The sequence below is a fragment of the Lepidochelys kempii genome, chromosome 3, assembly GCF_965140265.1.
Source record: "Lepidochelys kempii isolate rLepKem1 chromosome 3, rLepKem1.hap2, whole genome shotgun sequence".
Lineage (NCBI taxonomy): Eukaryota > Metazoa > Chordata > Testudines > Cheloniidae > Lepidochelys > Lepidochelys kempii.
In genome coordinates this window covers 155,316,461-155,344,129 of record NC_133258.1, presented here as the reverse complement: position 1 = coordinate 155,344,129, position 27,669 = coordinate 155,316,461, and the positions used below count along the sequence as shown (strand labels likewise).

Sequence of the window (27,669 nt, the reverse complement as noted above, 5' to 3'; positions counted from 1 at the left end):
AGTCATTTCCGCAGATGAAATGCAACGGTGCGGATCACAGAGGTGGTGGGCCTCTTCTCGCCGATCTCCTCCTTTCGAGTCGTGAACTTGCTGTGCTTGTACTTGATCCGCTCAATCTTTTGATGCATAGGCAGGGAAAGTGCATTATTGCCAATTCCCCGCCAAAGGCCCTCGTTTGCCTCCAACAGCCCGCCAGCAGTCACACGGAGCGGGGGTCGTAGTGCTTTTCTCAATGAAGGCGCTCCCCCGCCCTCCTGAGCCTCCTCCCTCTCTCAGATCATTTGAATAATAATGTCCCCTGGACACGCCATTGGCTGGTGGGAGCAGGACTCCGGCGTGACGTCAGCGGTGGCAGGGTAATACCTGGCTTGTGGCGGGTAGTTGGAGCCTGTAAAAAACCCTCGCAGCAGCCGCGAGCGGGCCAGGCAGCTGTGAACCAGGGACTGCCAGGAGTGGCGGCGGCGGCCACGCTAGACCGCCGGGCGGCTGCAGCTTGCCGGAGGGGCCTGAAGCTGCTGAGCCCCTCACCCAGCCTCCCGCCCCCTCCCTCCACGGACGCTCGCAGCGGCTCCACCAATGGGATGGTTCAAGGTGCCCAGAGGAGTGAGACGTAGGGACCCGGCCGAGGGACCCAGTAGCTGAGCCCGTCCGCCCCACCAGCCGCTACAGCTACTCCAGAAAACCAGCAGGAGCTGGCCAAGGGAGCTGAGGGGAGGCACTGGAGAGCCGGGCTGAGACTGAGAGGGACCCCCGCAAACTGCGGTCCCGTCTCCCCCCCAGCAGCCAGCCACTCCAGAAAGCCACCAGGAGCCGTCCAAGGCCAGGGCCAGCTCAGCGCTGCAGGCGCAGCCCGCCGGGCTGGAGCAGGGTGTCTCCGGCCAGTGACAGGGGAGGGGAACGGGGAACAGGAGCTGGGCAGCTCCTGAAGTGCAGCCTGGGGTTTGCTCCTGCAAAGGGTCGGGCAAGAAGAAGTGTCGCAGCGAGCAGCCGAGGCGCGCGAGAGACTCCCTGCAACTAGCCGGGGATGGGAACAGCTCCGGCCCCAGACACAGCCCTGCCTTCCAGGGGAGCAGCCGAGCTGGGGCTGCCCGCTGGGGAAGGTGTGCGCTGCTGAGGGGGTGGGGAGCGGGCCAGCCCACACGCCTGTCGCCCAGCCGCCCTTGTGAATGGCCGTGTAGTGCAGATGTGCGGAGGAGTGTGAGAAGAGACACCCGTCCCTTCGCGTCTGCACAGCGGGCTCGGACACACGCATCCGGCCAGCGGCGGGCTCCAGTGAGAGAGGACAGCGGCTCACCTGGATCTGGCTGGTGATCCACTAGGAGGCATTGCTAGGAATCCAGTGGGTCCCGGGGGTGCCCGAGCGGGAGGGAGCAGTCCCAGCACCTCCTGGAAGGGGAGGCGATCCAGGGATTCCCCTGGCTCCCTGCAGCTCCTGCTGGTGACGGAGTAGAGGGATCCAGTGGCTCCCCTGAGCTCTTGCAAGTGAGAAAGTCGGAGGATCACCCGGGAACCCCCGTGAATCCAGCTGGTGACTGAGTCGGGGGGATCCCCTAGAACCCAGTGACTTCTCCCCCCATCACATGCTAACATGAAAGCTGCCAGCCTTTCCCCCTTCTTTGTGGCCACCGTCCTCCTCTCCTTCCCCCCAGCCCTGAGCTTGGAAGAGAGGACCCCTCTCGCCGGCTCCCGGTCTGGGCAGCCGTTGCAGCGAGAACCCCCCAGCTTCTCCCGGCTCCAGAGGAAGAGCCTGGCGGTAGATTTCATCGTCCCTTCCCTGTTCCGGACCTACCTGCGGGACCTGCTGCTGGGCGGAGGGGAAGCAGTGGGCTGGCTCCGGGCGCGCTGCAGCCTGGTGCTGGAGTGCTCGCCCCTTCTTCGGGCGGCGAACTCCTGGCTTCCCGGGGCCGGATCCCCGCAGCAGCCAGCCCGGGCTCGAGCCCTGTCCAAGGTGCTGAAAGGGGGCTCGGTGCGGAAGCTCCGCCGAGCCAAGCAGCTGGTGCTGGAGGTGGGAGAGGGGAGCCTGCGGGATGGCTGCGCCTGGGACCCGGCCCAGGCAGCGGGCGAAGAAGCAGAGCCAGCTGCGGGCGAGCTGGAGTTTAACCTCACGGAGCTGTTCAGCTGGTGGATCCGCTCCGGAGAAGGAAGGCTGAGAATCCGGCTGATGCCCGAGAGGAAGGCGGCATTCCTGGGCAGGGAGACCAGCTTATCCGCGGCGATCAGAGCCTCCCAGCCCCGCCTTCTCTTTCAGATCTCCAGGAGAGGTAAGCAGTTGCGTCGCAGACCCTGGCGTTATGACTTGCACCCGTATAAGCTCAATGTTTCCACCTAGCCCTGAGAACTTCCCCTTGAGCTGGGGGCTGATCGGGCCACAGTTATTCTGCCCATTTAGCGTCTCCCTTACACTGAGGCTAGGGAAAGTTTGGAAAACATGACGGGATCCAAGTCCTTGTTCTCTCCCCACAGCCCGTGTTTACACCTTCTGAGTTGGCAGGGGGGGGGGGGGGGGCTTCCTTGCGCCTCCAGAGTACCATCCCTCTGGGCACGACTAAACTAGCTCTGCAAAGGGGACCTGTCGCTCTGGTTCCTCAAAGACACGTCTGAAGAGCGTGTTGTGTTGGGACCGCACTAGATTGCATCAAATGGCCTTGGTCAAAAATAAATACCTGGGGCATCCTCCCTGGAAGTCTCCCACCACACGCTCTGCTGGCCCCAGAACACCCCGGGAGCCCTACGAGAGGTTTCCTGCTGATTCAATAATATAGCCTTGCTTAAACATCTTCGCTCGAGATTTCCCTGCTCTCCTATCTCCCCCAGCTCCAGTGGGACTAGTGGCCAGAGAATGCCGCCTTCTATTAAGTAAGAGGGGAAAGAAACTAGAGACTTGCTGTGGGGTTAATCCTGGTTTTGACGAATGGGCTGTATCCCTCTAAGAAGCAGTAGGGCGCAAAATGCTACATTCCTCACTTTTCCACCCACCTGATTGTTTGTAAAGAAAAATCAATCCGAGTTGGAGCTTTTTCCTCTTGTCTGATTTTTGGGACGCTTAAGTAGAACAGAATGTGTCAGGGGATGATCGCGGTGGGGAAGATTATGTAGAAAGCATCCAGCTGTTTTGTTAAACAGGTTGAGTTTGTTTATTTCATTCAGACACAAGGACTCGAAGTCCAGCGACTCACCCATAGTGTAGTCCTGATCTCCTGGAAGTCAATGGCAATGCTGCCACTGACCTAAACAGTGCAGGATCCGGGTCTATAAAGTGGAGAAATAGGGTATGTATTTGGTAATAACGGAGGCAAAACTCAATGGAGTGAAACAAGTGGTTTCCAGGTTCTCTTCTATCACCAACCACAACGAAGCAAAAACATTGATACACTTGATACCAATACAATGAGGCATTAATATGATGAAGGGACACAGAGTGAGAGCAAATGCCCAGAACAACTATAAGGCATGAGCATGCCGTTGATTCTCCTTCAGTTGGATATAAAGTGGGGCTTAATTAACTTCATCCTTTTGAATCCAAGGAGTCTAACGTGAACTGGCATTGCAAAGGTCAAAGCAGTAGGGAGGACAACAGCTCTGTTAGCACTCATACTGCTCTAATGAAACAGTGCAGCATAAATTCTTGCGTCCACCTCTCAGTTCTCTGAAAGCAAGCTAGGTAAGGGCAACTCACTCCCTCAGATAAAAGCTCTTTGTTCTGCCTCAGTAAAGGAGATTTCTTCTTATTACCCACAATTATTTAAGCCCCAATATTAGCTTTCTTTCATTGTCGTCTACAGAAAGAACATAAGCCCCAATGGGCAGCACAGCCAAAGACTTTGTCCCAGGGAGAGTAGTTGGGCAGCTTATTTAATGGACCGCAGACTATACTTGTGTAGAGTCTGAAAAGACAAGTCACTACTGGGACTTGAAGCGCAATGCTGAAGCAGCCAGCTCTGAGCTCATAAACTGAAAAAATGGGCCAGCAGTTTAAATCTGTTGAAACTAACTTCAGGGGACCCTCTTCAGATTTCCACTGGTATAAGTGAAATCAGACTGGGCTTTCAAAGCCTGGTCTGAACGGACCTGCCAAAAAAAGGGAGCTTTTCCTTACAGCGAGATAACTAAAACAGGTCATTGATCTGGCTGTAAAATCCTAATGGAGACCAAACACAGGTAGCTTTTACTATGATGTAGCTAGCTAGGATTCTCTCCCCCTCCCACTGTGGCTGACCTCACATAGCTACATCATAGTAAAACTCTCTGCTGTCTCCACTGAGACCTAACAGTGTTACAACTAGCCCAGATTAGTTATCTTGCTGGTTTTGTTAACTTTTTTCCCCTCAGTGAAGAGATTGCTAAAGGAGTTGTCTTCACTGGTTAAGAAGAAAGCCCTGGTTGAGCCTGAGTTAACATGCTCCACATTCATGCAACAAAATGACTGTTTCTGTGCTACATGGTGAGGTACCCACCACTGCCTGAGCTAGAGGGCAAGCCCCGAGATATTAGTCTCAACAATTAAGGCTTGTTGGTCCTTCAATCCATTCCAGTAACCCCTAACCCGAAATAAACTATCAATCTCCCTCTGCTCAGCTCCCTCCTCCCCTCTGCCCAGCTGCCTGTTTGCAGTTTCTTACACAGCTCAGTGTTGCTGTGGCCAAGATCCTACCTGAAACTGGGGACATGGTTTCGCCACAATTTTGCTCCACTGATTTGAGCAGTGATGGGAGCTGCAGTGTCTGGGCTTGTCTTCAGTAGGAATAAAGTTATTTTTAACCTGTGTTAAGCGAATCCATGTTAGCTAACTGGTGTTACACTCCTAGTGAAGAAAAGGCAGCTGAAGGTTTAGCCCCTGTTAGGTGGCAAACCCTAAGAAGTTTTACAATACAAAAGGCCATAGGAAGGTGTGGGGGGTTTTTTTGTTTGTTTTTACTGGAGATCAATATGTATTAGTGATCTCAGTGTGAAAGCCTAGCAAAGAAAAGGCTTTTACCATGATGTGGCTTGGCAAGGTCCCTGCCAGGTGATGGGAAAGTGTTGACCATGGTTAAAAACTACAGAGCCTTGGCTCCACTTGGATTTTATACCAAGATAGCTCATGTGTTTTCATTACCTCACCGTAATACGGAGATGCCCAGGACTGTAGTTCATATAGGGTATATCTATGCTGCAATTAGACACCCAGTTGACTCAAGCTTGTGGGGCTCGGGCTAAAGGTGGGGGCACTGGAACACAGGGGGCTAAGAGGTCATGGCCCTCCCACTCCTACCACTACACGGGTAGGAGCAGCCCAAGAAGCCCGGGGAGCTGCATCAGACTCTCCACCTGCCTGGGGTGGGGCACCCAAGAGCAGTCCCTGACCCATGTCCCCATCCCACAGGACAGATGGAGGATCCCTGGATCTCCAGAGTTGCCTGGGTGGCTTTTTCCATGGTCCAGCTGCAGCTGTTCATCTCCCAGGGCCTCAACCCCAGGCCAGACTGGTAAGAGCTGTGCAGGCAGCTGTAGGGAGCCGAGGACCCTCCATCTGCCCTGGGTGAGGGACCCAGGGGCAGGGCCACAGGCTGGGGGCTTCTCTTGGGCCCCCCAACCTGGCTCTGGCTTCCAGTTGCTCTGGGGGGCATGGCCTTGGGGGAAGAGAAGGGGTAGGGGCATGGTCATGGAAGGGGGGGTCCTCGCCCCCCCCACTTTTAGGAAGAATTTGTCACCCCTGGCTAAAGAGCTGTTTAACTGTGGTGCAGACATTTGGCCTTGGGCTGCAGCCTGAACTCTGGGACCCTCCCATTTTGCAGGGTCCTCAAGCCTGAGCTCCAGCCTGAGCTCAAATATCTACACTGCAGCTAAACAGCCCCTTAGCCGGAGCTCTGCAAGTTCGAGTCAGCTGCCATGGGCCAACCACAGGTATAATTGCAGTGTAGACACACCTGTACAGACATAATTAAATATTTTTGCCAAATGGTCAGAGATTAAATTTTGATTAGATGGGGAGGGAGCCAGATGTGGCTAAACTGTGTTTGGCTTTGCTTTATTCTTTAACTGTCCCACCCACTCAAGGCTATTTAGTGAGTTAGCCCTCCCCCTTTTTAACAAGTCTTGCCAAGAGATGTTTCCACACAGAATTGTGGTGGGGGTGGGAGAGAAAAAATTAATAAAGGATGGTACTAAGAGAACCATTGTTGTTCAGTAGACAAACCATAAAGTTTACAGGAACTTCCACAAAATATGCCTGCAAAAATTCTCAGGGCTAAATTACTGCCCCACTTCCATGGACATGGAAATTTCACCCTTAATAGAAGGTCTATTTATCACCTATGCATCACTAAAGACCTACTTATGCCTTCTGTAGTCATGATAGGGTATGTGGTCTAGAAGTTAGAGTGGATCTGCATAGCTGTGAATGCATTGGCCATGCTACTAACCCTTCCTTGAATCAACCCTAAATCATCTGCTCTGTGGTGCCACAGAGACTGGCCACAGATTACTTATGCAGGTTGTGTGTAAGATTGATCCATGTCAGTTCCACTGCAATTGGGGTGAATACACGCCTGGACATAAGTGGGATTTAAGTAGTGTATAGGCCTTGTGCTGGCTCTCTTTGCAGGGAGTGAATGTCCCCCTACATGCAGTGAACAGACATGAAGACACCATGGTGGCAGCATGGAGCAGGGTAGTTTAGAGGAGGTCTAGTAGCATGACCAATGGATCTACAGCTACGCAGGTAATCCACTATGCTCTAATTACTAGAGCAGACATTCTCTCACATATTAACATCACAGGTAGTCAGCACACTTACAGTAGGACACCTGGTCTACAAATGTTAAGTGGGTTTCTTGGGAGTCTAGTCAGAAGATTTAATAAGCTGTGATGCCTGTAAAATAACTTCCTGTGATTAATTACTACTTACATATGCTAAGGTGGGAAATGTTCATTAAAAAGGGGGCACAGTGGGATGAAAATGACTCATGCCTTCCTCAAAAGGCCAAAGTACTTCCATTCATAAAATAGATTTAAAATTCCAATTATATTTTTTTAAATAGCATGCATAACTTATCCCTCCCTGGCCGGGAGACACATTTCTCCTGCTCTGTGGTCTTCACATGGAATTATACTAACTTGCCACATGTCATGTCTGAAACAACAGCTGTCTTCTCAGCATTCACTACATAGCGGTGTCCCTAGCAGAGCTATTGAAATACTGACACTTTCCAAGCAACTAAACTGTACTGCTGCGGGGTGCTGCTGCCATGGGCCTGATTCTCATTTACACTAAGGCCCTTTACATCATTTTGGCAGAGAGAAAGGGATGCAAAATTATTTTTTTAAATTGGCCTTTGTGTGAATGAAAACTGGACTGTGTGGGTATAATACTGTCCCTATTGAAGTTAATAGGAGTTTTGCCAAGGATTTCAGTGGTGTCAGGAGTTCACTCATATTTGTACCTTTGTCTTTACTTTACTATTTGTTGCTATTTGCTTCCCAACAACAAATCTGGGGTTGGGCAATAGTGAATTCAGCTGCCCTAAGGGCAGGGAGGAGGTAGGGGGGTTCAATCACCTTCTCATTAGTGTCTGTCAGTCATTCTCCTAAATCCCAGCGAGGTACCTGGGACCTGATTTTGTTCCCACTTAAGTCAATGGTAAAACGCCCATTAACTTCAGTGGATCAACCCCTTGCAGCACAGCTTCTGAAGTGCTTCCTTGTAGAGCAAGTGGTTCGTCCCTAGTTCCTGACTCTTTGTCTAGACTTGGGGTTCAGTAGTCAGTGGCTGGCAGGCATTGTAACTGCACCAGTGCAAACCCCAAGGAAAGCCACAATTTGCACCAGTTGGATTTACCAGTGCTTAAAGCCAAAGTAAGCTCAACCAGTGCAAATGGGGGCTTTTCTTGTCTGCACTTGGGGCAGCACTCATTAAAATCAGTTTCTGATGCAAATATATGTGTTTGATTTCAGTTTTGCTTTCTGCAAATTTCCTTTTGCTATTGCTTAAAACTCACAGCTCCTATGAACATTCCTGCCAGTGAACTCATGCACTAAAATTATGGCAAGCAAACACAAAAGGGGCACAAATATAGATAAAGCACATTCGGTTTTTTATTTGCATGAATATTCACAGCATGCTCTTAATACATTTTCCCTGCTTGCCTTGCTGTGGCTCTATTTCTTCCAGCTGTAAAAATGGGGAATAAATATCTCCTTCACCAGGGGTGGTGGGAGACTTGAACACTTTATTCTACAAATGCAAAGACATTGCTCAAAAATCAGAGTCAATTGATAAATCTGTTTTGCATAGTGTGTTTGAATTGTATCGGAACTTAGTCAGGTCACTTGGTTCACAGTGCATCTTGTGTGAACATTATTTGAGAAATCATGATCTGCCTGTGAGCTGTACACATGTGAATCAGCTATAGAAAGAAGAGGTGAGAAAAGACTAATGGTATTTTGCACTTATCCACAGAGTTCATAGGAAGATCAGCATCATTATCTCCATGTTATCTATATCTTGTGTGAAAAAGCTCTGTTCTTGCCTCCGTGGGTCCCACATTTCCTGGCAGAGTTCGCTAGCCTCAGAGGCTCATTGTGACCTTCCACGTAACCCTTCTCTCTAGAGACAAGGGTCACAGTCTACTGAGCCATTTTCATCATAAGCCACCGAGAGAGGTGAGGAGAAGTTATCCTTCCTTGCACAGTCTCTGTTGTCTCCCAGTCTCAGTGATTAATCAGGGGGCAAAGGTGGGGGGAGCCCAGGACCACTCTCTACTCTGGGCTCCAGCCCAGGGACCCTAATAGTATCGGCTATGGTAGCTGACCTTTTAGAAACATGACATGTACAATTCCCTGGGCTACTTCCCCCACAGCAGCCCTCACTTCCTCAAGCTCCACTTCACCCTTACCTCAGGGCCTCCTTCCTTGTGCCTGATATGGTGTCTACTACTCAGCCTATCCAACAGCACAACTTCCTTCCACAGCTCCTGACATGCACATGCACCTGACTGGCTGAGAGGCTTTTAACTAGTTTCAGCCAGCCCCTGATTGGCTTCAGGTGTCCCAATCAACCTAGCATTCTCCCTGCTGTCTGGAAAGTTCTTGATTGGCCCCAGGTGTCTTAATTGACCTGGAGCAGCTGCCATTTCACTTATCCTGGTACCAGGGATTTGTTTAGCCTGGAGCTAATATATCTAGCTCCCACTACTTTTCTATAGCCATCTGGCCTTGCCCCGTCACACTTGGTATAGATAACATCTGTTTGCTTCAGTTGCTAAGATCAATATTTTTCAAAGTGTTGGCTAATGTTGGGTGCCTCCATTGTTGCATGCCCAAACTGAGACACCTTGGGCTTGGTTTCTTTCAGAACTGCTGAGTTGCAACAACTCCAACTGAAGCAAAGAGGCTCAGCATCTCTGATTATCAGGGTCCAACTGCCCCAGGCTGGTCACTCAAAATTTAAGGCACCCAAACTTAGACACTTTTTAAAATTTTTTGGCTTCAGTGACCATGGCACAGTGACCAGGCACATGGCAATTCAATGGCGGAGCTGGAACCCAGGTCTCTTGACTTCTAAATCCTTCTCTATCTCCTGGATCACAGTACTGTCCTTCTGAATCATCTTCAGAGATAAGTACCTCTGTACAGACTGAAGTGCCTAGCTCAGAAAGGTCCTTTCTGAAATGTGCCACATTTGTCTTGTTTCTCTAATTCAGAAAAATTTGGTTGGAGAAAAATGTCATGGAAGCATAAATGCAGATTTGATAAGTCTGACCTTTCTTCTCTTCCAAACAATAAATGTCAGGAAGCTTAAAATGACAAGTTGGAATGGCTGGAGGTTATTTATGTGTTTAAATATTTAGGCAAGAAACACATTTTGAGAATAAAGTCTCATATACATAAGGATTTTGATTTATGACAGTGTCTGTCTAGAAATTTCATGGCTGTCACTATGCTGCACACCATGGTTGCTCAGAAATTCACTGTGACTGCATGGCCAGACCTTAGATCTTCCTGAAGCTATAACCCCTGTCAACTGTACTAAAAGAGAATCCCCTTTAGCTGCTAGCAATATAGGGCTTCTGACACACTAAGTATTTCTGATTGCATCCAGTAGATGGGAGTGGTATACTAAATTAGCCAATTTATTACCATAGAATAGGCACTGTAAAGAAACAAAGTACTGTACAGAGGTGGTGGCAAGCTTGGGAAAATCTATTTATTGAAGGTGAAAATGATCCTTGATTTTCAAGAACAGATTACTGAATAATACTTTGCATTGACATAGCACATATTTGCCAGAGAATGTCAAGGTGCTGCACAGAGGGGAAACTAAGAATCAAATTCTGTGCTAACTTACTCTGCATGCAACTATATTAACTGGGGGTGTGGGTCATCATGGAGTGTGTGACAAAGACAGATCATGCTGGAGGCAGTATTGTTTAGTGGCTAGAGCATTCAACTTGAGTCAGGATAGGTGGGTTTTCTGTATGCAGTTGTGCCATTGACTTGCTGTGTGACACTGGGCAAATCTGTAAGTCCGGCATCTATCTGTGTGTTACCTTCCCCATAAGTAAAGTGGGGATAACTTTTAATCACCTTTTGAAATCCTTAAAGGAAAGCTGCCATCATATTGGCACAAAGCCTTATTGTTCATGAGGCTGTTACAGAGAAAGCATGAATCTTACAGTCTGAACTCCAAGGTTTTGTAAGTTCTAAGTAGAAAAAACCAGTCAGATGTACAGTCTTCCAGTGCTAATCAGAATACATCTTCCCCACACCTAACTTTTGTGTGATAGGAAACCTCAGAAACTTCAGTGTAATCTCAGTTTTTTTGTCTACCATGCCTGCTGTGGCATAACAAATTCATATTTCTTCTTTTGGGGTGGGGGAAGTCAATCCTCTGAAATTTCACCCTGTTTTAGGACCAAACTGAAGCATTCAGTCCTGGCTCCACAGAGGTATTTCGGCACAACACCCCTGTCATGTTTTTAGGTACCACTGCAATCCCTGAAACTCCCACTGGGCTGCTGCCTCACCCTTTACACATCCGGGCAGTGTTCCACTGCGCAGCATCCGCTGGCTCCCTTGACAGCTTTGAGGAGCAGTGGGCGCTGTCCGGGATTCTCTGCTAGGTGTCCCCAGCCGGTACCCTCGTTTTGGACCTATGACCTTCACCTCAGTCCTTGTTTTTCTCATTAGTCGTCCCCTGCATTCATTTGGTCCCTGGGTCCAGTGGTCCTCCTGCTTGGCTGGGGGAGGGGCCTTTGAAAACATCTCCCGGGTTTTCCAATAAGACCCTGTAGGCACACAATTTTGCTCAGTGCCCAAATTTTTGCAGTAACAGTTCCCTAGGCACCTGTATTTCTACCTCACACTGCTGCCTCACTCTCGACATCTGGATGCCTATCTCCCACCTAAGCCCCAGAGTGATCCATTAACCAGGCGAATATAGGTGTTCCTCTGCCTAACTCATGTGGAGCCTAATCCAGTGGGTATGCTCAGAGGCCACCTTTTAGCTACACAAATCTGCTGAGGTGGTGTTTGGTGTGATTTTTCTAGGCACTTAACTGTTTGGCTTTGCAGTGGTCACCATTGCCACACCTAAGAGCCGTCTGTGGAGCTGGGCCTTGGATATATTGTCTGACTTCTATGTGTGGGACTTTGGCAAATGTTTAATCTTCAGCGCCATGGTTAGAGTGCTCACCTGGGGTATGGGAGACAACTAGTTTAAGTTCTCCTCTGTTTGTTTAGGAGAAGGGATTTGACCAGGGATCTGGCACCACTACAGCTCAGTGGTTAGGTCACCTGAATATCATTCTTTCTCTGGGCCAAGTAATATTTAATTACTGATTTAAACTGGAACAATTTAAATAGGAGAGATTGAGATTCCATGGCCCATCTGAGAAGTGGTATTTGAAGGCTTCAAACCATCAGAACCACTTGAGGGCAAAACTGAGCTGGCAATCTCAGAAAATAGACTTTTTACATGAGACTTCTGGTAATTGCTGGAAACACCATGAGAATAGGTTCCCACTGATATTTCCCGTTCTGGTCCCAGCAAAATCAAGCAACCCATAAGCTGTGAGTAAGGGAAAGGGGGCTGCACTTCCATGCTGGTCCAAGAAGGAGAGGTGTGCTAAGTCTGTTTCAGACTTGGATTTCCCATGCCTTAACATATTGTAGTCAAGTGAACAGCTGCAGCCGCCTCCCGCACACATCTTCCCTGTAACAAGCAGCTCTCAGATTTCACACCTGCAACTTTATGCACCTGGAGAAAACTGCAATCTCATTTTTAACTCATGGGCTGGGCCTGCGGGAAGGATGTGATTCTGCAGCAGGTGACCAGGAAGTAGACCATGGATAGAGAGCTTCTAATCACACTGAGTAGGTGAGGATAGTCTCTTGCTAAGGTGATGTGTAGGGCCGGCCTTTGGGGTAGGCTGTATAGGCCCCCCCACCCAGGGTGGCTTGCCGAAGGGGGCGCTGTGCGCCGCTTTGGGTTCCTATGGGACCTGCTGCAGAGACGCGTCACTATTGGCAGGTGAGCAGCAGCACGGGGGAGGGAGCAGCTGGACGACCAGCCGCCAGAGCCAGGTGCTCCGGAGTCACTGCTCTTCCTGTCCCCTCCCCCGGGCTCGTCCCTGCAGTTGCCCCTGGCCACTCCAGATTGGGAGCGTCCTCCTGTCTGCTCTGAAAGGGGGGGCTGATGGTGAATTGGCCCCCTCCCCGTGTACCCGATCTCCACTAAGCTGGGGTGACGGGACGGGGGGAATGTGGATGTACTCTCCGGGGCCGGAGCTGCTGGCAGCTGCTTGTGTCTTAACGAGCCTGGCTCAGGCTCCTGACCCTGAGTGCTTCCATAAAGAGAGAGGTTTCAGAGTAACAGCCGTGTTAGTCTGTATTCGCAAAAAGAAAAGGATCCGATGCATCCGATGAAGTGAGCTGTAGCTCACGAAAGCTCATGCTCAAATAAATTGGTTAGTCTCTAAGGTGCCACAAGTCCTCCTTTTCTTTTTGCATAAAGAGACAGCGCACTCTCACTCACTCAGGCACACACACTCCCCCCAACACCACACCAGGGCTCCCTGCATCCAGGTCACTTCCCCACCTGGGCTGTGTGGAGGCATCAGGAGCTGCTGCTCTCCTGCCCTCCCTTTACACAGCCCGCAGGGAAAGTGACCTGGATACAGGGAGCCCCGACATCGCTCGTTGCTCTCTCCCCCACACCCCCACAGTCCCCTAGGGCTGCGTGGGGCAGAGGAGCAGTAGTCCAGTGGGCGAGTGAGCAGCAATGCCAGCTGCTTTGTGTATCCAGGTCAGTTTCTCCACGTGGGTGCAGGAGGGGGATGCAAGGTTCTGGGCAAAGGGGGCACAATGCAGGGGTTAGGGGCTCGGGGGGGGAGCAGTCAAGGGGGTGTAGGGATTAGGAGTGAAGGAGGGGGAGCAGGCATTAGGGTGAAGGGACCACCGTGCAGGGGTTAGATGGGAAGGGAGGGTGGGGAGCCCAGGGGGGTGCCATACCTACAGGAGTCAGGGGCAAGTTTGCCCAGGGTACCATTTTCCCTAAGGCCTGCCCCCTGTATAGAACAGATGCATAAGTTGTCATTGCTGAGTGCTATAGGGGGGCCCCATGCACTTGTTCCTTTTGTTTTAATTGTAGAGAGGTAAATCTATACTTCATATATATATATATATATATATATATATATATATATTGCAAAGTAGAAGGCAAAGTTCCTGTGGAGTTGTCAATGCCATGTGCATTGGCAAATATAGATTCCCCCCCCCCTTCTTTTCACACTATTTTTAGTGCTGTTATGTCTTCAAATGTTTTTTGTCACTTTTTTCCAATCTCTTAGCCGTAAGCACTATAAGGTTTATGACACACTTGAGCATATGGAAGTTCTGACTTTTTTAAAGAACTTAGATTAGAATCCATGCACTTGGGTTCTCTCACTTCTACCAACTCCCATTAAATAAAGGCATAATTGCATGGACCAAAATGCCTTGCATTTTAGAATGCCTTTCATCTGAGAATCTCTAAATGCTTTGCAGGTGCTAATTAAGCCTCAGAAGCCCTGTGACAATACTGAGTATTTATACCCATTTTACAGACTGCTCATAAAATTTAAGGATGGAAAAAACTTTGTTAGATAATTAAACCAGCCTGCAAGTGCAGGATAGTCTTCTCATAGAGAATGTCAAATACTGTTACACTCTACTCTCACCAACCAGCCAAGAAGTGAGAATTAAACCATAGAATGTCTCTGTAATTTGCCCAGGATTATATAGCAAGTCAGGAATAGAACCCCACCATCTTGTTCTCTAAACACCAAACTATGCCTGCCTAGATCCTACACCCCTCCCCTCAAAAAACCTTGTTTCTCAGCTCCTACCTCTTAGACAAATCTTCTTTTGGGTATGTTCCGCATCAGATTTATTTTTTTGTGATTTAAATTGTGTTCTCAAGAGGAACTAAGATAACTTTGCTCTGTTGGGGGCCTCAAATTCTGTCTTCAGAAACTGCCCTATGGCCTTTGTTAGTAGCACTGTGTATTAAACTATGTAGTCATTAGGGAGCATGATGGTATGGTTATTTCTGAGGGAGGTTTCGTTATTGATGCTAATTAAACTTGAAGCTAATGAGAAAGGATTACTTTTCGGGTCTTAAGACGAGGCCAGAATAGTTATTATAGGTTAATTATTCTTCTAAAAGACTCAATTTCAGCAACAAATCATTTTATCAACTCTTTTCTTTCATACTGAAAAAGACGTGTTTGAAGGGGATATGAAATATAATTGCAGCACTGACCTCATCTAGCTCTTGATCAGCAATCTCTTTCCATCAGCAAAAGGTTAATACAATGCTTAAGAAAAGGAATCCCACGTATCCTCTACATATGGACAGTTCAGAATATGTCTCCTGGCAAATATTTCCTGATAATCCTCTGCTTGATTTCCTTAGTGTACCTTTTTAACTTTGAAAAGTATAGAATTCTTCAAAGCCCAAAGATGTAGTGGTTGCTCTCCAAACTGCCACATCATGGAGAGTCTGATAGTTAGTCCATAGATAAGATTGTTTGGAGACTTGCACGTCAAGATGGTCTCAGCTCCCTCTGTTTTACACAGAGACTGAGTTCAGCCTTAACAATTGGCATGGCTCCCTTTCATATTTACTTACTTGTAGGGGAGAGACACATGCTCCCACCTCTAGTTTCTCACATGAGAGCTGTTACTCTGAGAAACTATAGGTGGCTTATCAGGGGGCAGCTCTTCTCCCCCTTCAGGGCTCTCCTGCCAGAAACCTCACTTCTCCCCTAGGTTGCCACCCACATGGTCCTGCTTGTCCCTCATGCTTCCCAGGTGTATCACCTAATGAGAGACCTTCTTCATCGCAGTAGACTTTCATGCCCTGCACCACAAGCAATGGTGGTGTGCTACAGGAGGAGGAGGAGCAGCAGCAGCCTGCTTGTGGGGGTAGGGGAAGTCTGAGGAGACTCCCTTAGAGCAACTTTAGGCCCCCAATCCTCTCTCACTCCTGTACAAGCAGAAGAGAGGTGGGAGACCACAGTTGGTTTTAAGCAGACGAAGGGGTAGGCAGCTGGTCTGCTCACAAGAGAAGAGGGCTTTTACAGGCTGGGAGGTTCCATCCCTTCCTTCTTGTGGAAGATGTACTGGCTCACCCTGCTCCCTCCAACTTTGCCCCTACTGCTGGAAAACTGCTTTTGGCAGCTAGGCTTCCTCTCTGTTCCTTGAAGAGACCAGCAAGGGCCTAGGACAGCAGCAATGGAACTGTGTAGAGAGGTAGGGCTGGGCCTTAATTCTCCGTGTTGGTGTGGGGTGGCTTAATTCTCTGTATTAGGGGTGGAAGGGCTGAATTAAATGTGTGGGGAAGTGGGAAGACTATCAGTCTTAACTGTAAGGGAGGCAGCCTGGATCCCCAAATATCCTCTCTTGGTATCCCATGAGAATCCCTGGCAGGGGACCCTCTTTGCAACCCCACATCTGTGTGGAGCATCTGCTGTTGTCATGTTATAATTCGGGATGTGACTGCACAGGTCAAAGGCTATTGTCTATTTGGGAAGGTGGTACTCTGGACTGCAGAGAGACAGTCAGATAGTGGCAGGTGGCAGCTTACAGCAGCCTCTCATTATGGTGTTATGTAACATTTAAATAAAAACAATTTAATGATTTTATATAAGCTTAACAGAAACACATAACCCAGGTTCCTGGACAGGAACAGCCCTCCTGCTCAACTCTCCCACCAGTAGCAGGTCTATTTCTTTCAAAACACAAAACAGGTCTATTTCTTTCACACAGTGAAGAAAGACCCTTGAAAATAGGTTTTAGATTTCCAAAAATAATCCCATTATCTGTCAGTTATGATGTGTGTAATAAAACCCAGCTATCCCACATTTCAGCCATTTGTCATACTTTGAAGTCTTGGCTGACGGATTTGAAGGCTGATGGGTATGCTCCCAAAACACAGCATAACTCCAGCCCCAAAGGCCTCCTAGAAACCCCATGCTACTCTAACCCTCTTCCCTGCTTCATTCACAGACAACCTCTCACTTTGCTCCTCTCCTTCTCTGCCTGGTATTCCCTAATTTTATTGGAGGACTTGTTTTGGATTTCATATGTGTATTCCAAGTTGTCTCAGCCCTTAACAGAGAGGCAGGAGTATTCATGTCTTGAGAAAATCCAACTGTTCTCCCAGCTGTTTGAATTAAATCGATATCAACAAAGCCAAACAGGCAAATGAGTTTTGAACAGTCTGAAAAAATTCTCTTGCCTTCCCTTTTAATGAAGTTTAATTTCAGGGTACCTCTGAGGTCATTTGAAAACTCCTCCAGCTGTTTGTACAGTCTTTTGGGAGAAGCAAGATAGGCACGATCCTGTTCTTACCTGATATAAAAGGCAAGCAAAGCTTAAACCAAAAAATCAGGTGTTTATTAGAATACACAAAGGAGCGAACAAACAAAAGCCTAAAACTACAAACCAACTTTTTATTTCCCTTTTGAAGGTTACCTTAAAGGGTTTATATATTTGGCATTCTATCCTACCATCAGTGCTTAATTTGTGCTGCGGCTTGCCAGGCCTGAGTCCCAGCACCTCTGGGCTTGCTGCATCAGTTATTAAAATAAAAATATTATTTGAGCCCTGGCACCTCTTTCATTACAAGATAAACACAGCCTACCATCAGGTTTTCCACTGAGCTCCTTATTGACTGCAGCGTGGAATACTGTGCTTGGATCAGTGGCAAGGGATGACTCCTGCCACGCTTGTAAGGTTGTAACACTCTTCAGATTTTTCCTCCTGTTTAGGAATGAGAAGGTGTGGCTTCAGTTGCTGATTTAGAGGTGGGGCTATGGGACAATAGAACTAGGCAGTGGGATCTGGAGGCAGGGAGAGATGTGGTGATCTATGCATTAAAGCAACAAGAGCTTGTATTGAACAACTTGGTTATTTATACTGAAAGAACACATAACACAAATACAGGCACCGCTCGTTGTTGACTACAAACAGCAGCTCCTTCTCTGTCCCTGCAGGCCAGAACCTCACCTTCAATGTGGAAGGTGCCCTTTTGACCTCTGCACCCACATCCTGACATCAACAGTGGCTCCACACAGGCGTCAGGCTTTAGAGCACCCTGGAGGTTGCTGTTTTGCCCTCAGGAACAAGAGTTCCATCTCTACAGTAGTGTGTGTAATGTATATGTAAGTAGATAGTTGTTGTTAATTGATATCAGGCCTCTCTGCTGCCAAACCTACAGAGATTGAAAGGGCTGTACTTGTGAAAAGCCCTGTTCCAGTCTTGAGTGTGAAAGGAAGCAAAGCTTTTTTGTTGCTGTCAAGGACCTGCAATTTTTGCAAGACTTTGTCTCTTATTAGTGCCTAAAGAATATCTAGGGGATCCATCTGAACAAGGCCCTCCTATTTCCTTTTGAAAAGAGGCTTTTTTTGTGAGGCTGAAGCTGGCATCTTTTGTTGTGTGCATTGTACTATGTTCTTGGAAGCCCCCAGGCGTGCAGTAAGCATTATGCAAGGTTGAACTGGGGATGAGCCTCATTAATAGAGCTCTGCGAGAGAGCCTGCGATGCTGTACCTGTTATAAGGCTAGACCTCCCATTTCTCGCTCCATCAATAGGACACCATTCACCAGCACTGAATTCACTTGAAAAGTAGCATCCTATGTCTCACGCTCCTCCTAATGGTGTCCTCTCCAAAAATAATAATAATAAAAAAGGTTCTTTTCAGTTTATAACTGCATCCCCATTCATTCCACTCTGCTGAGTTCAGAGTGAAGTGCAAATGATAACATTTGAAGTGCTAACTTTCCAGGAGTAATTAAGGTTTTAAATCATCTGAGCATTTCTGGATCAGCCACAGGGCATGACTTTTCCTCCCCTGCCTTGCCAATAGAAAATCCTTTCTTATTTCCACACACAAAAGCTGCATAAAGTTTTAAGACCTGATTCAATACTACTTTATGGATAATGAGTATGGCTTATATTAAGTCTTCAAAAAACAGCCTATGCATAAGACTTAATGTATTGAAGTTTATCACCAGTGTAACCTATTTGGAGTGGCAGGTTTTTTGTATTGGCTATAAAACAATATAAAATATACTGACTTGAAGAAAAAGCAATTTAAAGGAACTGGTCTTCTCTAGTTCCCTCTACATCGCTAGTGTTTAAGGAGTTTGTCAAGAATGTCAATTTCTCTTGAGAGAGGCAGATCGGTTGATTCATTTAAACTGGATTGGACAAAGCAGTGCATAAATGAATATGCTACAGGGAACAATCCTGTCCTGGCAAAGGGGATATAATAAATTATCTAATGGCCAAGGGATAGTCCCTGAAGCTAATTTGGTCATACATATCTTTTCTAATTATGGGTGGAGTCAGAGTTTTTAGAGATTCTATATAAAGAAAAATTCAACACTTGAATCTAAAGCTTATCCAAATTATCGGAAGTTCTTGAATCTACAAAACTAGTCAGGATATCCCATGTGCACAAACTTTCTCCAGAGCTTTTCAGTATGGCCTGATTCTGGTCCAGATGGAAATAAAGGAAGCACATTGTTCATGGGATTTTGTGAAGATGTGCCTGGATCCAAGCATCTCCACCCTCCATTTCTTGCAATTTGGCATGTTTGGGCTCATCTGGGACATGGAAGGGCATGAAAATATGTTTGTGTGAGAACGTAAAGGTGACTTTTTCTAACTTCAGAAAAATTCCAGGCAAAGCTTCAGGGAGTTGAGTTCTTATGCTATGGAAGCCCTACAGCTTAAGGGTAAAATGGTCTAATACAAATCGTGGTGGCTGGAGGGAGGAAACATAACTTAGATTCCATGCATGGGCAATGCACAAAGTTCTCTTCTCAACATCATTAAAACCTCAGATGAAGAATCCAGTTCTAAACCCGACTACTTATTCAAATGGAACCTTTTGATATTCACCCAGCTTTAAACTTATCAGGTTTTCTAGTCAGCTTTTTCTTCCTGCCTGTGCTGGCCCTTTCCATAGCTTTCTGTATTAGGCCTGCCTGAGTGGTAACTATCCTAGTAAGATGCTGCCTGCTTGTCTCTCTTTGCCTTTTTTGGTGTGAACACAGAGTTCTAAAATGCATTGGGAGTTGCATGGTGGCCTTGCTTTGACATCTTTAAATATGTGAGTAATGGGGACACTTAAAACCGATTTTCCACGTGAAGGGTATTCAGGACTGAGGAATCCCAAATCGTGTGTAGTAGAGCTTGGAGAGGAGAGCTGTTCAGCAAGATTAATGAGAAGGGAGATTTCTAGTCTGATGAAATACACAATGCTGGCTAGGAAATAAACAATGCAACACTGGATTAAGAGTCCCAGGGACTCAGAGTGGAATCATTTGTGGAAGATGGGTACTAAGCAATCCTGGAGCGCCTTCCCTTTGAGGTCCTTAAAGTGCTTGGAAGACTGTAGGTCTCCTGACAGCCTGGTGAGGTAGCTAAATGATTATTCTTCTGTGACATGGAAACAAACTTAGGTACATAGAGGTTAAGTGACCTCTTCAAGGCCACACATTGACTCAGTGATAGGGCTGAGACTAAAACCCTGGAGTCTTGATGACATATAACTGTTAGAGTATGGGAAAGCAAAACATTTGGAAGCAACAGAACTAGAATCAAATAGAAACACAACTGATTTCAGACAATGGAGGGCACGAGAAAGCTACAGACAAAAAGAACAAATAGAAAAGGAAATAAAGATGGATTAAATTGGTTAGTCTCTAAGGTGCCACAAGTACTCCTTTTCTTTTTGATTAAATAAAAATCAATTCCCCTCTCAATTAGCTTGAAATTGTCTTTTGTTAACACATATGTAACTCCTCTCTACGGTTAAATAAACAACAATAAAAAGCAGAATAACTAATATTTTGGTAGGGAATAAAAAAATCCAGGTCTTTATATATCCTAACAAAGCAAATAAAAGGCACAATCCAATATTTTTTTCCTTTGCAAATAACTTTTAAGGTTACAGGGTGGTGGTAGCTCTGAAGGGTTTCGCCAGGGTGATGGTGGGCAACGGTATTGGTGAAATCTAACTAGTGATGGCTCAGAGATCATTGTTAGGATTCTGTGGCTAGGGTAATTGTGTAGTGGAAGTGAAGTCTGCAAGCAGGTAAAATAATTCTGACTTTAGAGGGGAAAACAGCCAGTAATAAGCAGCAGAGCAGTAATCAGATGCAGAAGGGCTTATCCTAAAGTACAATGACTTGAAAGATGGCAATGATGGTAGATAACCATAAAGAGGGATATGAAACTGAGAATAAATAGAGCAATATCCTCTAAACTGTAAAGAGCTGGAGCATAGTACCTGGAAAGAAATTCAGGAGATATTACTTGAGAAAGTTCCCTAAAGCTATCAGGCAGATGTGCAGCTGGTGACTAGACTACTCACTGGGATCGGGACTGAACTGAGAAAGTGAAATCAAAGGGGATGGCATCATTTCCTCTGATAGGCACTATTTCACTTCAATATGATGTGTAGAGTCCTGTGAATAAAGTAGTGGTCATGATACTAGAGGAATGATGGAAGGGACAGAATCAGACAGGACCCAAGTCCCAAATTCAAGCTACATTATGTAAATGGAATTTCTGTTCCCTATATCATCCTTAAAGTAAACTTGAGAATCAGGGCTCCTAAGTGTCTTGAGTTTGTATGAAGGACCACACTAGGGGCCTGGTCTGGAGCCCACTGAAGTCAACAGAAATTTGTCCATTTACTTCAACAGGTCTTAGATGACTAAGGAATTTATAAAGCCTTTTTATCTTCAAATTACCAGTTAGCATGTGAATGCTGTTTCTCTCTCATGGTTGCTGGGAAGCTTGTGTGAAATGAGTTGATGGGTTTCAGCCAAGTTCCCAGGAAATGGGTATCTGCATAAAATAACTGAGTCTCAGCAGAGAGAGGTGGATGCTTCTTGCGGGAGACAGGGCACACAAGCATTGCCTGGTGTGTTTTCTATCAGACAATAATAATGGCCTTCTCCTGTAAACTGGCCCTGCTGATGCCTCTGAGTGTGTTTTCCCCACCCGTTTTCAGATGTCACCAGCCAAAAGATTGAAGGGAACCATCTTCTGAGCCCTACCGCTAGCCCCCCAGTGAATGAGGGTTTGGGCATATTGTGCGTATCTTTTGCGTGGATAAACTGAGTTCAAGGTGTCAAATCCAGCACCTTTCTCCAGCACTTAGTAAACAGAGAAAACACTGGTGCTGGGTTTGTGTTTGACCCTGTAATGTCCTTGCGCTTGTCAAATGTGCATCGGGGATAATGAAAGCCCTTGTTCTTAAATGCTTAGTCACTGACTTGGGGGAAGGGCTTGGGCTTAGTCTGGCTTGCTGCAGTCTAGAGGGTTAGCTTTTGCTGTTCTCCTAAGCCGGTCTTCTGTTGGATCTGAGGCCTCTCATGGCAGAGATTTGGGTCATATGTGAGGGGAGCTGCATTCCCATAAAAAGTTCCCTAAAGGAGAAGGGAGATGATCCTGGCACAAACAAAGGGAGAAGTGCCAGAGCCCTAGGGTCTGGTGTTGGGAGGAAGTAGTTTGTCTAGCAGGGGTGTGGGGTGGGGGACAGGACTTACAGTACAATAATAGTAATAAAAAGGAAATGTAGGGGCATTGATAGTCACATAATCCTGTTGATAACATTCTAGCCTCCACTTAAGCTTTATACCTCTGAAGACAGAGGTTCAGATTCTGTCTTCTGGTAAAATAAAAAGATGTGGGTTAACTTTATCCTTGCAAAGTTCCTTAGAGCTTGCAGTACAGACAACCAGAAGAATCTATCACATATTGATATTCTGGGGAAAGATCAAAGCTCATGGACCTATTGGTTAAGGCTTGCGATAATTTAGAGGCGATTTGTTCTGGTTGCTAGAATAAGGGAGATCTTTTACTGAGATCTTAAACTTCTTCACTTTCATCCCATTACTCCTTTGGGTCAGCTTCACATGGAGCTTTCCAGTAACTTTATCAATAGCTTCCATTCAATGTACAATACGGAGTCCTGTGTCTCAGCTGAAGCATGATCTTCATATATAAAGATAGGCAGTATTCATCTGTGCACATGCCTTGAACTTTGCAAGTCTGATCCTCTGAGTAAGCCGAGGGACTTTGGGCTTGTGTACACTTACAGTGCTTCAGCAGCACAGCTGTAGCGCTTAGTAAAGACATTCCCTACGCTGGTGGGAGAGCTGCTCCCGTGGGTGGAGCTACTCCACCTCCCTGAGAGGTGGTAGCTATATCAATGGGAGAAGCCATCCAGTCAACAGCGCTGTCTATACCGGAAGTTAGGTCAGTTTGTCTCTCTTTGGGTTGGGGATTTTCCACATCCCGGAGCAACATAGTCATACCAACATGCGTTGTCGTATATAGACCAGGGCTAAATAATGTGATCTCTAAGGTATCTATTTGTTTCCTTAGGCAAGAAACTAAAGCCTAGTTTACATCTGAATTTGCAAGTGAATTTGGTGCTGACACATCTTAAGTCCCATTCCTGAGCAAGCCAATATGCAAGCTCACTAAGGGACGTTGCCAACCCTACATAGCTACTGCCAATATCCTGGAACTATTCCAATCTGGCTCTGGGGCAGGATATAGGACAGATGGAACTGGTGGCACTGATGAATGATTTCCTCTTGTTTGTGGACAAGTGCCATCCATCCATTGACTCTCTGCAGCATCTAACAAAGTTAATCTTAGAATTTTGCTGTCTCACCTCAGACAAGTTGCAGGGTTCATCCGATCACACTGAGATTGCTTTAAGTGTTTCTCTCAAACTGCCCTCAGAGAGTCATGATCGGAATGGGGCTTGACTGTGGTGCTAAGAACTCGCCAAGATTCAGAAGTCTTGGAAGATCTTCTGCTACATCATCCTTTTCTGAACTGGATCCAGAAAAACAGCATCTTTCCAGTTTTGGATTTGACCTGGGACAAAAACCCTAAGGACATGTTTGGATTGAGTGATAAGAATCCAAATTGTGATACACTAACTCTTAGTGAATAGGAATTTATCCCAAAAGTAGCTTCATTGAGTACAGGGTGACTTTAATGAGAGCACTTGTAGCGTAAGGTACTCTTCAGCATGAGAAAGTGGCAGATTCTGGCCCTAAGCAGATCTACCTTGGCAGGAGGAATATGTGGCTTAACTAAGGGCTGTTTCTGTAGGCCTTTTGTGAACATATAACCCCTTTTTAGGAGATACTCAAGGAAAAGCTGCCAGGTAATAGGTATTCTGACTAGTTCTATATCTACGGCAAACCTGAAAGATGATCAATAGCAAGGGGACAAACTACTGGATGAGCAGTGTGTTGGCTATACAGGGAAGTGGCTTGTAATTTTAGAGGGAGGGAGATGAATATTTCAGCACTTGGAAAAGTTGACCTCGAAAAGCGACAAAACTACAAAGAAGCCTATTTTCTAACTAACATGCAGAGAAAAATGTCACACTAAAAATATGAACCAATAACTGATTTCCTGTTTTGTGTTTGCCAGTTTATGTGGTGCTGTGTTTTTCAGTAAATGGAGACATATACCAAGATATTTAGTTGCCACCATTCCATCCCATAAATATATTTTTGTTTTACTTAATATTGCGTGCTCTACTGGAGCTGAAAGGAGAAGGACATAAACCCAAAATGAGGGGCCAAAGAAAACTTTGTGCCAGGAGCTGAGTTCTGGAAGGTGACACTCTTTTGGCAGCACTCGCATTTCCATGCTCTCATGAACCTGCATTTTCATGTGCAATAGTCACATTAATCAAAGTTAAGATCACCCTAAATTTGTGTGGGATGGAGGTAAATGTGGGTCTAACCCAGGGATAGTCAATAAGCGGACCATGGGCCAAATCCAGACTACCTGATGCTTTTGAATGGACTCCGAAATCTTTTTATTTGCTTATTATTTTCTCTGGAGTCTGGACCTTGACTATACCTTGACCAAGAAATTTGGACCTTGACAAAAAATAATTGACTACCCCTGGTCTAGCCTGTAGTGCTATGGATGAACTGAATGAGTTATCTTATCTACATAGCTGGGGAATATCTCTGTGTTGATATTTCGGGTTAGGTAACAAGCTCTGACCTCCTATAGATTTTAATCCTTCCAGTCTTTCATCTCTTAACACTTTACACAGTTTAGTTTGTTCCCTCTCCCTCTTTTTGTACGTGCTGCGATGTATTAGATAGTTTGAATGAATGTGCATGCTGCCCTCGACGTGACAGGATCAGCTGTGTGTCATAGGTCTCATCCCACTAAGAGTTTTTCCTTTTAGACTAGTTATTGGGGGGCCTGTTATCTTGAAGCAGATGCTGCTGAGTTCAGTCCTGCTATCATGTGATGTTTCAAATGGCCATGGTTTGCTGCATAATGACAGGTATGAAGTTCTGAGGTATCCATGAAGCCTGACCCATCCCCTCTCAAACTGGAACAAATGTCACGTGTGATTTTACAAAATCACTTCTGCCTATAGTTGTGGGATTTAATTTGAAGAGGCCACAACCCAATTTCCAGCTCCACTGAAGACAGTAATGAACATCGCCTTTCCACTTACAATAAATTCTTTGGGCTGCTCTTCTGGGGCAGACAAAGTTGTGCTCTGTTTCCCTTCATGGTCTACACTTTCTTAATGTCCCCCTCCTTTTTTTTGTATAGTCCATCTATTTGGAAATCTCTGTAGCTTGGAATGTCATGCTCAGATTTATTGTGTTCCCATATACCTGGCTGCTCACCATGTGGGTCTGCAGAATAAAGCAATGTTCAAAGCAAGGGACTCATTAGGATAGTCTCTGAAGACTTTTGACAAGATCATTGAGTCCTGAGTCACACATGAGTTCTCAAAGTACTTTAAAGAAGAGCTCAGGTGTTTGGTTGCTAAACCAGACTAGTTTAGCACTTACAAGGCCAGCATGTTAACCCTTTAACACTTCTTTGCTGTCATCCTCCATTAACAGCCCAGTGAAATTGTTTAATAATTGTGTTGCATTAGCATCTGGAGACTCTAGTTAAGGATTGGGGCTGTATGGTACTAGGCACTTTACATAACTATAACCTGAACATGATTCCAGTGCCATAGAACTTACAATATAAGTATAGAATGAGCCAACAGGTGGATCCAACAGAAAGACCAGGGGAATGCAAAGTAAGTGAGATAATTAGGATGAGAGATGGATAGGCTGTTCATGGGACGTGTTGCAGTTGCATCCTTCTCAGACACCTGTGGAATACATAATGGCAGCCCGACAATTAACAAGTATGGTAGCCCTTTAGAAAAGTATTTATTTAGAAAGCTGAGAAATGTAACATCTGTAGAAAAGAGAACGATGATGGTCCTAACTCGTTCTATTTTCTACTCCACTCCTTACAAACAAACTCAGCCACCTTGAGGTTGCATTTCCTGGGTGCATTTTCCAGAAATTCTTCTTCCAGCTAGCATCAGTTGGACCTGCTTCTAGCCAGCTTGAATTGGCTGGTTAAAAATATTGCTCCTCTTGGGAAGGAGGAGGAAATAATTCTGTTATCTTCTTTGATGCCAGAAAAATTATGGAGTGAGTTTTGAAAAATATAAATTGCAGGAAAATAAGAAAAGAGGGCCTCCTGGGGCATATTGATATTTATAAAGTATCTGCTTCTGTTGGGTTTGCGTGTGTGCATGTTAGAGAGAGTGAGATGAAGCAGGCTAGGAAGCAGTTTGGTTGAAGTATCCTTTGTTATGATTAGCCTAAAGAAACAGACAGAGATTTTTTAAGAGATTTAAACCTTGTCTGTGGGGGAGGGAGCCTTGTTGAGGCTCAGCTTAGTAACATTGGGAACCCTAATGTGACTGGCACTCCAGGTATGGTATAGACCTTCTACTCTAAGGCTATGTCTACACTACACTTCCATCGTTAAAACTTTCATTAGTCAGGGGTGTGAAAAAACCACATCCCTGACCGACAACAGTTTTACCAAGGAAAAGCGCTGGTGTGGACAGCGCTTTGTCGGTGGGAGATTCTCTCCTGCCGACAAAGCTACCACCCCTTGTTGGGGGTGGTTTTATTTTGTCGGCAGGAGAGCTTTCTCCTGCCAACAAAGAGTGACTACCCTGCATACCTTACAGTGGCACTGCTGTGCCGCTGTAAGGTGCGCAGTGGAGACATAGCCTCTGTTATGCCAGGGGACTGGACTGGTGCACTGCCTGCTCAGGATGGTGGAGTGCAAAGACCACATTGGTACTTGCCCTTCTGATCTGTGCTGTTGGCTCCTTGGATGCATCCAAGGATCTATGCCATAATGTTTGTTATATAGTGATGGCCGCAACTGGGAAGCTAAAAATCTCCCACCCTCCCCCCCCAAATTTCAGGGGGAGGAGTTGTTTCTAATCTCTAGAGTCAAACTAGGTCTTTACAGTTGTGATTTTAAATTGGATTTAAAATCTGCAGGATCCTATTTTCTGCTTCAGATATGGCGATAATCTTGTCAATGGCCTTTTATGTAATTTTGCATGTCAGATCTTACAAGACAAATGATCCTAACAAGATGTTCACCATTTTGTATTGATGTCAGGAAAAGAGTTTACACTCCTTCCATGCTGAACAACCTGTCTCCTGATTCTGCCTTGAGACCTGGCCTTACCCTGATGTCTAATCAAACCCCACCTCCTCAGATGATCTCATGGATACATTTAATTTTCATATCAACGCTTATTGTTACTAGAGTAACATCCCAAATCCTGCTTTCCAGACACCATTACTTTATTAGATCTATTTTAATGAAACTGTTATTGAATTCTAAAGTGTCTTTCAACACTTAACATTGAGCAACTTTCAGAGTCCCTTGATGCACGGAGAGATACCTGGAAAGCAGTGAGCAGTTTTTCAGTCTTTCATCCATCATGTAAGATGAGTTGTGTCTAAAAAAAAGACTTTTCCTCCTGTCATAAGTGGAAGCAAATGGCTTTGAATTGTCACTTTAACAAACTTTGAAGTATTAGTGGTGTTATAGGCTAAGGAACCAGCCATATGAGTCTTCCATATGTCAGTGTCATTATGAGATATCAAAAGGACCAGAGGAATATGTCATGACCATTTAATAAATTTTGTCTCTGCGGGTGAACTGATTTTTGGATGGTTTCATAACCAACTGAACCCTAATGGATATACTCTGTCTCCAACACAACTGCTGAA

The 27,669-nt window shown here is 46.0% G+C and overlaps 1 protein-coding gene across 1 annotated transcript in view; it reads left to right on the top strand.

Moving 5' to 3' along the window:
- The first annotated feature begins 1,588 nt into the window (after window positions 1–1,588).
- ALK (ALK receptor tyrosine kinase) overlaps window positions 1,589–27,669 on the top strand; it is a 539,109-nt gene continuing 513,028 nt past the window's right edge. The window contains exon 1 of the mRNA XM_073336696.1: window positions 1,589–2,261. Coding sequence (XP_073192797.1) covers window positions 1,589–2,261 — 673 coding nt within the window. The remainder of the gene's footprint in view (window positions 2,262–27,669) is intronic.